Source organism: Lepidothrix coronata, unplaced genomic scaffold, assembly GCF_001604755.1.
Source record: "Lepidothrix coronata isolate B3197 unplaced genomic scaffold, Lepidothrix_coronata-1.0 Scaffold41, whole genome shotgun sequence".
Classification (NCBI taxonomy): Eukaryota; Metazoa; Chordata; class Aves; order Passeriformes; family Pipridae; genus Lepidothrix; species Lepidothrix coronata.
In genome coordinates, this window is record NW_016690221.1 from 2,443,838 (window position 1) to 2,456,307 (window position 12,470).

The 12,470-nt window shown below is 38.4% G+C and overlaps 1 protein-coding gene across 8 annotated transcripts in view; it reads left to right on the top strand.

Moving 5' to 3' along the window:
* The window catches only part of CUNH7orf50 (chromosome unknown C7orf50 homolog), a 117,908-nt gene extending 107,716 nt beyond the window's left edge, over positions 1 to 10,192 (top strand). For all 8 annotated transcript variants that reach the window (XM_017813362.1, XM_017813369.1, XM_017813366.1 and 5 more), the window contains 2 exons: positions 5,310 to 5,391; positions 9,682 to 10,192. In XM_017813362.1, coding sequence (XP_017668851.1) covers positions 5,310 to 5,391; positions 9,682 to 9,864 — 265 coding nt within the window. In that variant the 3' untranslated portion in view covers positions 9,865 to 10,192. The remainder of the gene's footprint in view (positions 1 to 5,309; positions 5,392 to 9,681) is intronic.
* The last annotated feature ends 2,278 nt before the right edge of the window (positions 10,193 to 12,470 follow it).

Consider the following 12,470-nt stretch of genomic DNA (forward strand, 5'->3'; position numbering starts at 1 on the left):
TACGTGTTATAACTGGACAAAAAATTATTATTCCTGCCTCACTATATGCACTGTAAGGAACGTATAAAACTTCCACCCACATCCATATTTTTTTTTAATATATCCGTATAAAACCTCTATCCGCAAAATGGCTCTTCTCCCACAAGAACAAGCTTATGCCCAGTTTTTCCTCCCTCCATGCTGCTTCCAGGGGTTCCAGGGAGCCTCTCTGAGGAGCAGCATTGCCGTGCTCACCTGTTGGCCATATGTGCGTTGTGCTCACCGTTGGACTGACTCAGTGTTCAGAGTTTCCAAATTCGGGCCTTATAAGGGCAGTGAGTTGCCTTAAACACCGGTGCATGGGGTTTTAAAGTGGCTGCTGTTGTGTGTATTGCACCATGAAATATTACAGCAGATCACCTGGGTGCCAAGTGTTTCAGCAAGGCTTTAAATATCTTTAAGGGGATTTTTTTAAAGGACGGTGGTTCTTTATTGAGGAAACACCTGTGATCCACATTTTACTGATAGGATGCTGTTTGCAGAGAGTTTGGGCAATAAAGTGCCTAACTTGATTCCTGCAAGCCTTAGTCATGTGCCATAACTCCTGTTCAGCCTTCCTTGGGGGCCATGTAGAAGAACACAGGTGATCCTTAAAGACAGATTGCAGGGTGATGAATAACTGGTGTATCCAAACAGAAAACTACCCAGATAAATGAGGTGGGAGGAATGTGACAATTTTTGTGTAGTGTCATGGAATGCTGCTTTTAACGTTTTCGATAGATCTTCTCCATGAATGTGGTGCAGTGGGCCAGACCCGTGGCTCTGTCCCTCCTTGGAGGGAAACTCGAGAGAGTCAGACATGAGGGTCCTCATGGGTAAATCACAGGGGAGGCTGCACTCTGAGCTGGTCCTCAGGGCTGGAGAAACCTTTCCAATTAATTCCCTGATACTAAGCCTGGGCTATATGCTGGAGAGATCTAAATTTGGTGGCAGTCTGCTTTTCCTTGGATAGATACCCAGGCAGGAAGGTGTATCCAAGCTGGACTGGACAGTGGCACACAGTTGGAGCAGTGCATGTAGGTGGGTCTAGGTGTCCTTGCCTTTGGCACACAGCAGTGCTCTCATGTCTTCTGGAAGGTTATCAGCAGTCACATCTCTGTCTGTCTTCCTGGTTTCTTGAGACTTGTCTCCTACACAATAATTTTTTTTCAAGTTGAATTAGTCAAATGGTTGGTTCTCAGCACAGAGCTTTTCTGCACACTCTGATTATTTACCAGTTGTGACAGCTTTGTAGTGTTTTGTCCTGGAGTCTGAGCAGATGCATTGTGTTGACTTCCTGAATCCAATTTGTAACAATAATGTTTTTCTCTTACTGTGTTTCTGGAACCAATTTGACTACTTTCCCTTCCCCATCTCTTTCTACCAAGGCACCCCAGAGGGTGTCCTGCCCTGCACGCTACCAATTGTCTTCTGTTTGCCTACTTATGCTGCCTGAATTCCCATGTTTTGGGAATAGATTTGTGTGAGATGACTACAGGCACTAAAAGTCATTTATGAGATAGACTAGTGAGAATCTTGGGCAGCTTTTCCACAGGAGACTCATGGTAAAAAAACGAAAGCCCAAATGTAAAATTTCCTAAGCTGCTTGATTTATTTGATTCACTTCCTCTGTCTCTTCAATTTCAAAGCCACTTGGGAAGATCATTTGCACAAACATTTAAGTTCTCTTTAACTAAAGTCAACCAATATGTATTTTTCAATGAGCTGGAGCTCATAAGAAAGATTCAAACATTAAATGTGTAAAGAAGGCAATTAGTGTTTGTACAATATATTGAAAACTAGCCTAAGGCACACTGGAAAAATACATGTTTTACACATGTATATTTTTCATTCAATTCCATAGTTTATATTAGATCCTGACATAGATAATGTAGAGGCTACCAAATTAAGTCAAACAGTGGAAGAGGTTGTGATTGTCTATAAAAAGAGGTTTTTTAACTGTAACGTAGTTGGTCTTACTCTGTATATTTAATCACTCAAAGGAAAAGCCTTTTCTCCTGCTGTACTATGTCAAGGAAGATTATCTGCATGTAAACAGCAAAATGAGACCTCTCTTGTGTTGCAAAGGTTGAATTTCTGTGGTTTAAAAGTTGAGCATTTCTAAAAATGTACTAATGATGTCATCCTGATAAAAGGAGATACCCCTCTCACTTTGTCATGGAGTGATACTTTCCATAGGTTTTAAAGCTGTCGGTGGAGTAGGAAAAAGCTGTCATAGGAATCAGTGGAAAAGTTTTATTTTAATAACTGTTGGGGAATCCAGTTACAGAGAGCAACTGTCATGTTATCTGCATTAAAGATTGTGCATCCATTATCCGGAGTGTTTTGACCACAGTTTGATAGGAATTCAGGTCAAGAGAAGGATAATTTTCTTAAATGGGGAGAAACAGGAGTTGATACAACCATGGATATAGTACCAGTTAGAAACTTGGGAATATTTTCTGAAAATACAAGTATAGCCATTGTCTATTAAGGAAAATACTATTTTTTCTTACTGTACTAATTTAGGATTTGATTCTAATTGGACAGAGCACAAAGCAAAAGAAATTCTGAGATTCCAGTGCTGTAATGGGCACAAATGTACTTTCTGCAGTTGATTATGTTAAAAGTATTTGTTGTTTATATGAATTACTGTGGTGTATATAGAGCAGAACCTTTCAGGAAGACAAACTAAAACTTTTGTTTGTTTCTACAAGAGAATTCACTGGATTGAAAGTCCATATGGGATCTTGGATGCAGGAGTACAACGACTTGCCTTAACATGTAGAAGAGAGCATATGGTTTTGGTAATAGGTTAATAAGAGCAATTAACCTTATAGTGCACTCATTTGCTGGTCTCAGTTGTTTATAAACTAGGTAATAAAAATATTTTAACATCCTATAGCTTTATGGGAGATTAGTGAAATCAGGCTGTGTTTTTGAACTTTAAATGCCAACACTACTCAGGTGATAGTGTAAGTGATAGAAACATAAAATTAGCAGAGAATAAAAGATGCAGAGTACTCTGTGGTGTGTCTAACCAAGGGATATTGCAAATGTCTAAATACATAGAATACTGTGGAGAAATACAAACATGTGTTAAAGGTTTTCATTAGAAGAGGGACTGTTTTCAGAGGATGCAGTCACAGATCTGTCATTCAGCTTGTTCTTGTCACCTTGCAAAGACTATCATGTAAAGTGTTCCCAGGCTTAATTAACATAAAAAAAGAATTCTAAACTTACCTTCTTCTTCTTGAGGATGAACCTCATAATGGAAAAGGTTAAAAGAACAGCGAGCACTGTCGTTTTCTTTGGGTTTTTGTTTGTTTTGAAGGACTTCTAGAAGTTCAGTCACTTCCTGCAGAAGTCCCAGTTTCTCAGTCAGGAGCTGCTGCGTTTGCCTGGCAAACAGAGAAAGTGGGAACAAATGAGCAGGTTGTTGTTTGCCCCACAAATTGCACCTGCAAGAAAAGCCCTTTTTATTTCATCCTCTGTGGCCCCTCACATTACAGGTGGTGTCATTTTGACAGTGGTTTTTGTCCACTTGGGCACCTTGCTGTAAAGGCAAAGTGACACCAAGGGTTGAATGATCTTTGGGTTCTAGGCTGGTGGTGATGGGAGAAGGATGGTTTCCCTATAATAATAATAATTTCTTTTCCATTATGTAAGTTTTGTCAGTCAGCTTTTTGGTCTCCTGCTTTTGTGCAATATTTGTTTTGGAAAATTCTGCCTGTTTATCGACAGTGTTCCAAAAGATACCTCTAAATCAGCTCATTTTTAGATTTTATTTGAGCATGTAAAAGATGATATATTGTAATTATTTGTCTGTCCTGGTTTACTGTTATTTGTCTGGTTTTTACCTTATATGTTGGCAACAGACTATTGTATTAAGCTTAGTTGGTGATAACCTTAATGAGCTGTTGCTGCTTTTTCTTTATCCTGAATTTGAACATCAAGACAGTATTTTTTTTCTTTAAGTTTTCTTCAGAGGCTTCCATGGAACCTTTCTGTGCAAATTTGTGGTCTCATTTTTTTCTCTTTCATTGAATTGACTGAACAATGTACTAGCTGGTGCAGCATTCAGCAAAGATGAGGACTCTTTTGCTTTATTAGACTTCACAGTGTTTAAACAATACTAATTCTCATACCCAGCTGGCTTTTCAATTGATTTCTGTGCTCTCTATTGCTGTGTAAAACAAACTGGAACATTAATGGCATCTTGCATGCTACCCTCTGGAGACTTATTTTTCTTTAGAGAAAAAATCAATTAAGTGTGAAAGTTTCTGGGTTTCTCCTTGTATGTTTTATTCTTTCATTTTAAATTCTATTTTAGTGTGCTGTCAGATTTTGTACATGTTAAGATGCTAATTTTCAAGCATGTAATTTTAAAAGAAGTCTTCATTTTATGGTGGGATTTTCTGGTTTGCTCATTTGTTTATAGAAATAAATGTCTCTTTCTTCTTCTAAAACAGAATATACCAGCTTGAAAAATATGTTCAAGATGTATGTAAATGTGCTATTTTAGCCCAGCTAAAATTTTGCATATTTAAAATGTGTTTGCTAAACAGCCAAAGAACATTTGCAGATGTTAGCCATTTGTTTTGTCCCCTTGCTTTGAACAGTATTGAAGTATTCCTTGTGAGAGAAACCATTTTTCTCTCCTGTAAACATAAATATTTAAGTCACCCCTTTAGGCAAACCCAAGCCTTAAATATATGCTCCTCAAGAATGAATTGTCTGCTCTGAAACATCCATCTGTGATGGGCTCCAGCCATTGCTGAGGTGACCATTGTAGCTCAGGTTTCTCCTTCCAGTCCTTCAGAGGCTGCTTAATTTTTTATAAATTTCAGTTCATTGTGAAATATCAACTTTCTGAAACCAAAATTTGATTCTTTGTCCACTCCACCTCCCCAAATAATCAGGTAGCCCTGCAACTGAGATAAGGATTTGGGGTGCTCAGTTGTTGTTGTGGGTCAAATGAGGGCAGTGGCCTCTCATAAAGGACTGGCCAAAGCTGGGGAGTGGGGCTTGGTATTTAACATCAAGGAATGAGTGCTTTCTGAGGAAAACTTATAACATTCTTGGCTGTGATATCTTCCTAAACCTTTCACTGTTTGCACAGAAGCCAGGTGGCCTTGTACAAAATGTGTGCCAGTATCCGTGCCACAAAACTCCTTGCAGTGCATACCAAGTCACTTGGAAGCATTGTAGGGAATATTTTCTGAATAAAGAATGTTTTGCTATCACAATATTTCATTCATGCAAATTTTTTTTTTTCTAATTTTCTGCAGCTGGTCTGAAAACCCAGGAGAATGGAAGTTTCAAAAGGCAAGACAAACGTGGCTTCTCCTGCACATGTATGATAAAGAGAAGGTTTGTATTAATGCTGCTTTTCTTGAGAACAAATATGATATAGTGTTATACATTAGTTATAGCTATTCTTTATTAACCAAAACTTGCTAGTACTAGCCATGCACTTGTCTAATAATTTTTTAATAATTTATAAATTTCTTTGTTTTTAACCAAGATGCTGAGTCATTTTAATTGCTTGTCATTGATATTTTTACTTTGTTGGTAATCATTCTCCTGTGTATGCTAGATTTTTATATTTGATGTATGTCAAGCATAAATAGGGCAGATTCATGTTTTATTTAAACCTAGAGTTTGCTGAGAATTTGAGTCATATCCTTAGTTTGAATTTCCTAATGTGGAACCCAATACTGTAAACCATGATTCTCATATTGCTTCAGATATCTTTGGCTCCATAGAAGATGTACAGTCTTATTGCCAAGATGTTAAAATAGCTTTCTCATTAAAATATAAGTGAAACCTGATGTTGATTGTGCAAAACATAAAGTATAACCAGAAGCTAGGATTGCATCCATACTGAAATCCATTCATTTCATAACTGAAAAAACAACATAAATTGAATTTCCAATAAGCCTGACCATCGTGGTATCGAGTGGGAGTTTCAGGTCATTTATTTTGTTGTGTAATAGAACAAACATCTGCCTATTTGCACAGTGCCTTATTTATTGATTCATTTCATTGACACTCAGTTAGGTTTTGCTGATGGTTTTGTGTGCACTTGAACATTTATTCATACCAGTCTTCCTGACCCAAATTACTCAGTGGCTCTTAAGCCAATCACCTGACATAGGGTGTTACCTTTCCGGTTAAAAATACTTTTAGAGACCCAGATAATTAAAAGCAGATTTTCATGAAGGCAAAAATGTTCACAGGGTGTAAATACATTAGAAAAGATGAGTTGCAGAATACAAATTTGATGGTGGTCTCAAGGTTGTTTGCTCTGTCTTCAGTTTTTAAGTTTCCCCTTTAGAAACCTTTATCAACCTTCCAAAATCAACATATGCTCTTCAAAGCTACCTAGAAATTGTTTGGCAGGCAGAACAATGTTTTTACTTTTTGACCTGTTTACCTTGGGGTTTGCGTTGAATTACACTGGGACATAATGAACCTAAAGTAGCGTTTGTTTTATGTATCAAAACACAGCTTAACCCCTTATTTCTCAACACTGAAATGACACTTCCTTTTGCTTTTTAATCTGCTGAAAGTGCTGAGATTTATTTAAATTCACATATTTTGTGGTTTAATAATCAGAGAAGACTGAATATGAGCTTTAGAGAATGATGAACATCTGCATCCAGATTCAGTTAAGTTAGTAGAACTGTTCAAGTGCTTATAATTAAGCATATGATGAAGTCTCTTCCTTCATCAGGACCATAGGGAGGGCACACCCAGCTTCTTTTGAATATTTTTTATATCCAAATTCAACTTCCTGTCCATTGCAGAATAAAATCTGTCGGTAATCCAAGCATGACTAAAGTACAAAAAGAGACATAAGACATAAGTTTCTTTCCTTCCTAAGCCACATCTTTGATCTCATGGTGTCACTTGGATGCCTACTGAAAAGCCATGCAAAGCACTGAGTTGAGTTTCCTGCACTGCTATGCCTCTTGCTGTAAGAAATAATTTGAGATTTTCAAGTTGTTTGCTACATGAAGGGTTTTTTTTTAAGTCCCTTTAAAATCCATCTGGGGGTTGGCTGACAGCTCCCAAGCCGAGCCTGTGTACCTATGGTGTGTATACTTCTCCAGGATCCAGCATAAAACAAACACTGGGTCATTTGTTGATATTTGTCATCTGGCACAGCATTTTTAGGAAGTTATAGATCAGCTGTATTCAGCTTTGGGGCTGCAAGGCCTGGAGGTGAAGCTTCCTTGGAAGGTAACCCAAAAGGCAGCGTGGTGGCAGTGAGCTGAGGTCCTCTGTGCTGGGATCTGTGTTTGCTTTGCAAAATACGTGGGGATCTGCAAGTCTCTGAGTCTGAACACTTGCGAGTTGCATGGTTTAATTGTAAAGTGATAGCTGTTCTTTTCCTGCTGCTCTTTTGTAGTGTTTCCCTCCTTTTCCCGATGACAGGAATTATTTCACGTCGGGATATTTCCGTTTTAATCAGCTCCAGGTAGAACAGAGGCAAGATTAGTGTGTGTGAGAGAAAAAGAAACGAGGAAAGGGTCAAAACGGTTTAACAAATAATAATAATAAAATCCCATAAGCATCACTTCCACTTCCAGAGCTGTGGTGGGAGATCTTGATCTCCAATTTCAAACGAGTCCAAAACTTAGATCTTAGAAGAAGGATCGTGTTCCTTCTTGGAAAACCTCGCCAAGACCCCTGAAATTGCCGCTTTTGTAATACTGTATCTGAAGAATTAAAATTTGGATTTCGTTAAGTTTTTGCTGGCACTTTGTGTGTTCCAGTCCTTGCTATGGCTCTACTGTATAAGTCAGGAGGAAACATGACTTACCTTGCCTACAGGGTGCTGCATTGTGAGCTCCTGCTGAAATAAACCTCAGAACTGTGTTAAAGAAAAATAATCAGCCACATGTCAGCCTGTGCAGTTCGTATTTCTAAGTTTAGAGTAGGTTTTCAATTGCCCCTTCAAGCATTTTGCTTAAATGATATAATTATAACTGTAGTTCCACGGGTATGTCTATGCCATGAGGGCTGAGAACAAGAGTTGTAAATTACAGAGATAATTTAGCCAAGGTTTGAAACATGGAAATGTTGCTGAGCTTTAAAAGCTCAGTACTGAGTATCTGCATTAAAGGAGCACTGTCACACTGAAATTGTTTGCATCTGAATGGTTTGTCTGTTATTAGTACCAGCTTAGTGTGAGTAAAAACTTTCAAAAATTTAGACATTTTTCATTATGTTTAAACGTGTTTGATTTGTGTATTATAACAACACTTCATATATCATCCATTTCAGTGTTAGTCACTGTAAAATTAATATTTTTTGTAACTATGTTGTTTCTTTAATGCAAGAGTGTTTGTGTGAAGAATTAGAAGGTTCTCCATAGTGTACAAGTTATGAGGCTGAATGCAGACTTCAGTTTTGATTTATTGCTTTGTAATATGCCTGATTGATGAAGGCAGTGTTGGAATATTCTTTCTTCCTCTTCTTTTGGAGTGATAGAAGTTTTGGTGATCAAAGTTCTGCTGCCAAATGTCGATGGAGAAATAGGTTGTAAATTAAGTGTCTGTTGAAGCTCTGTCTTCTCTGAAATGTTGATACTTTGCAGAATTGAAACCGCCCTCAAATAATTAGTCTCCAGTCCTTTAAATACTTACGTATGTGTTTGACTTGACTCATGTCAAGTTATATGTGTAAAGTTAAACATGGAGAAAAATATTTGCAGGATGAGGTAATTTTAACATCCCCTGATTCACAGCAAAAGATATTCTCTTATTGGGTGAAACCTGTTCCACAGATACACAACATGAAGTCAAGATATGCTTCAAGATAAGTCTGTTCACCTATTATTTTGGTTTGAAATACTGAATAAATAATTCCAAAGTCTTTGCTAAGTTATTGCCAAGATTAAGGTAATGATCATTTAAACTGTATGTTCTACCAGATAAGCTAAAATTTAATCTATGACTGATTAATTAGAAAGGGAGGGAAACAGGGATAACACAACTGTAGATGACTGAAGTGCTTTTAATGTTGGACATGTTGGTTCAGCCTATCAGTTTTAGTCAGCGTGATTTCGAAATTATTTCCATATGTCTGAATTTCAATTTGTTTTTCAAATTAAGTTCTATTCCTTTGTATAAGGATTCTGTCAAAGTGCATGATGGTGGGTGGTATCTCAAGTCAGCAAACAAATAATTTTTGGGTAGGGACGAGGGTAATTCCGGCAAAATTCTTTCCTCAGGCACATTCATGCAATTCTCACCAAATTTAGCAAGATTCACATACATGTTTTCGAAAAGGAGGATTTGGCTGGTGTGTTTTGTTTTTTTCTTGCACCAACCCTCACAGCCTTGAGCTCCCTGTCAGGGAGTGTTTGCATTTGCTGCTCAGCATTTCCACATCTGCTTAGCATTTCCTCTCAGATGCTCTGCCCATCCGAGCACATGACAGTCGTCTCACCACGGTCCATCCCTCCTGGCAGCCTGTACCTTTCAAACATTTCCACTTGGAGTTGGGCATTGGCAAACACCAAAGCCTGTGCCCGTCTCCTGATTGTCTTTCAGGTGATGCTGTGACATGATTGCGGATGAGTATCGAGAGAGAAGAAAATAAATCAGATTTTTCCTTCCTTGTTTGTTTGTTTATTTGTTTTCTTTAAAGGTTCCAGACAAGTATTTCACCATTTTACTGGATTATCTGCAAGGCCTTCAGGGCGGGGCAAGAGACAAAACTGTGGAGAAAGCTGAAGCTTTTATGAAGGAATTTGATGGTTCTGATGGAGAAGACCCAAACGTGCTGGAGAAGTGTGAGCGCGTACGACAAGTTCTGCAACTGCTGTCCTGAGAGTATTTTTGTGTCTTAATGCTTGTCTGGTGGAGAGGAGGAGAGGATGTCATATACAGAGGCTATAAATGAGTTGTAAAGACGTCATTTTCTAAAAGTAATCCTAAGTTTTGTACTCATAATTTTTTGCAATTGCAAATATTTATCATGTTTTGAGGCGATGAAATAAAAATACCATGTATGGTCCATAGACTTCCTATTGATCTCACTGCACGTCTTTAACAAATAAACCTCTCTCCCTCTCATTAGTTTTTCTCCATCTGCCCCTGTAATTACTGTTAAATAAGAGGAACTTTACAGTGCTTAATAAGAAGAGCAAAGGAACCAACAAAAAGCCTGGAGGGTCTTTTACAATGGCAGCTTTTAAAATGAGTGTACAGTACAGTGCGTGCTCAGCCAGCTGTAATCTATCACTTTCAGCTTCAGAAGGATGTCACTTGGATTTGGGAAAGATCATTTTCAGTCTGTTGAACATGGACTGTATAACACAGTTGCTTATTAGTACTTCACACGGTGATCTGGAGATACCATCAGCTTTGTTAGTTTTCCTTTTATATTTTAAAGTTTTCAAACGCATTAGGGCAATTGTTTAGGTATTTAGGTAATGCACAGATGGGAACAGATCAAATCCCTGCTTATATGTGGTGAAATCATCAGATTGTACCTAAACTTACCCTACAATGAGAAGTGCTGTGCTGTATCTGGCCTGACAGTGTTACATTTTCATCTTTCTCTGGTAATTGGCATCCAAAAGAGTTAATTCCTCTTCGTTCATTTTGGTGTAGGACATTTGTCTCCTATGAACATGCTGAAAATGAGGCTTTCAAGTGAAAACCAAGGACATTAATTACTCAGAAGTTGGATGATTGGCTTATTTAATAACACTGGTATTCAGACAGAGTTCTTGACCTGATTCTTTAATGTTTCTGCAAACATTGTTCATACTTTACTAATAACAAGTATATGAAATGTGTAGTGTTTCAGAAGAGTGGCTGTCTTTGGGAATTGCAGCTTTAATTTGGATGGGTGAAGGAGGGGAGGATCTGGAGATATTCAGGCCTGATTTTTCAATAAGAAGCATTTGAGTGGATTTGACAGCCTTCACAGCCATGGATTAATACAAATCTTTAAAAGTACGAAATATATTACTAATAACAAATAACTTATGCTTTCTGACTTCTTGAAGACGATGTTTGCAGTCCAAAAATACTAGAGACCAGCATGCCCTGCTCTAGCACAGTAACTGGGGTGGAGTTTGGCACAGCTTGGAGTTGGGCAGAATTGAGCAGCAGTGTCCAGGTTCTCCAGGGAGCTGCTGATGGTTCCTCGGCAGCTCAGGTGCTGTGGCAGTACCACAGGGCAGCAGTTGGGTGAGGGCTGCAGAGGAGGCAGAGCCAAAGCCTTTCTGAGGCCCAAAGCTTCACAACACTGCTCTTCCAGTGTGAAAGCTGGTAAAAAGTATCTGCAGTAAAAAGAAGCGATCCTGACCTTTAGTGAACTCATAAAGATCATTGGATCAAGTATTTTGCATGCGAGAATATGCAGCTGGGAAAAGCTGCTGTCACTCCAAGCAGAAGCTGGTACTTTTTTCTTTCCGCTAGGAAAAATAGGAATTTCTCATGGATGAAGTTTTCAAAGTGTCCTTTTGTGAGTTTTTCATTGCACTTTATATGTCAGAGAAGAATTTTTGTTCTCTCTCAAGATATTTGAGCATTGCCACTTTTGATTTCTCTGTCACTCAAAACTGTGGGTCCTCGTTGTGCACTTAATGTACTTTGCAACTTAAAAGCACAAGCACATTGCAAATGCACTTTGGAATAGACTTGTAAAAGAAAAAAGATGATAAAGGTAAGATCTAGGCAAAAAAGTGTGAACCTTATATGATTTTGACAGCTTTGTCAAAATTTGCCTTTCTTGGACCTTGATTCTGACCATGTGCAAGTTCTGACAAATCTGTGAGAAGAGACGCTTTGTAGATCAAGAATGTCATGTTTCTTTTTATATCAGTTAATATTAAAAGCACACAAGACCTGCCAATCTGGAGTCCATGTGAACAGCAGTATTTGGAAAAGAACAGTTAGAGCCTCTCACTGGCACAGTAATAGACCTCTGGGAGTAAAGTCCTGCTCTGATCTCCACTTCCTCAACTGCTGTTTCAGCTCTCCCTTCACTCCTACCTATTGCTGGGTGAAGGACATGGTGTTTGACCTCTGCTTCTTGCAGTTATGGAAAACTCAGAAGCTACAAATGAAGGTAATTGTTGCTGTGGTTGTGTTTGGCAGAGAAAGCAAAGCATGAGCTTTCTGCCTCATTCCTCTTGGTGTAGGTGCTGTTCCAAGGACAGGGGGGTCTTGAAATTTGATAAAAGGTTTGTCAAACTTCTGCTTGGTGGTGTTGCACGTGTCTTGTGTTTCCAAGCTCAATATGAAAAAATCTAAGAGTTATCTTATACTTGATGCCGTAGTGGAAATAGGAAAGGATACTTTAATTGCATTTCACTTTTTTATTTTTCACCTTTTCTTAAGGAATCTTTCACTGGTTGGAAAAACAAGTCACCTTCAGAACAGCCATGAAGTGCAAAAGGACACACGTTTTTGGGAGACATG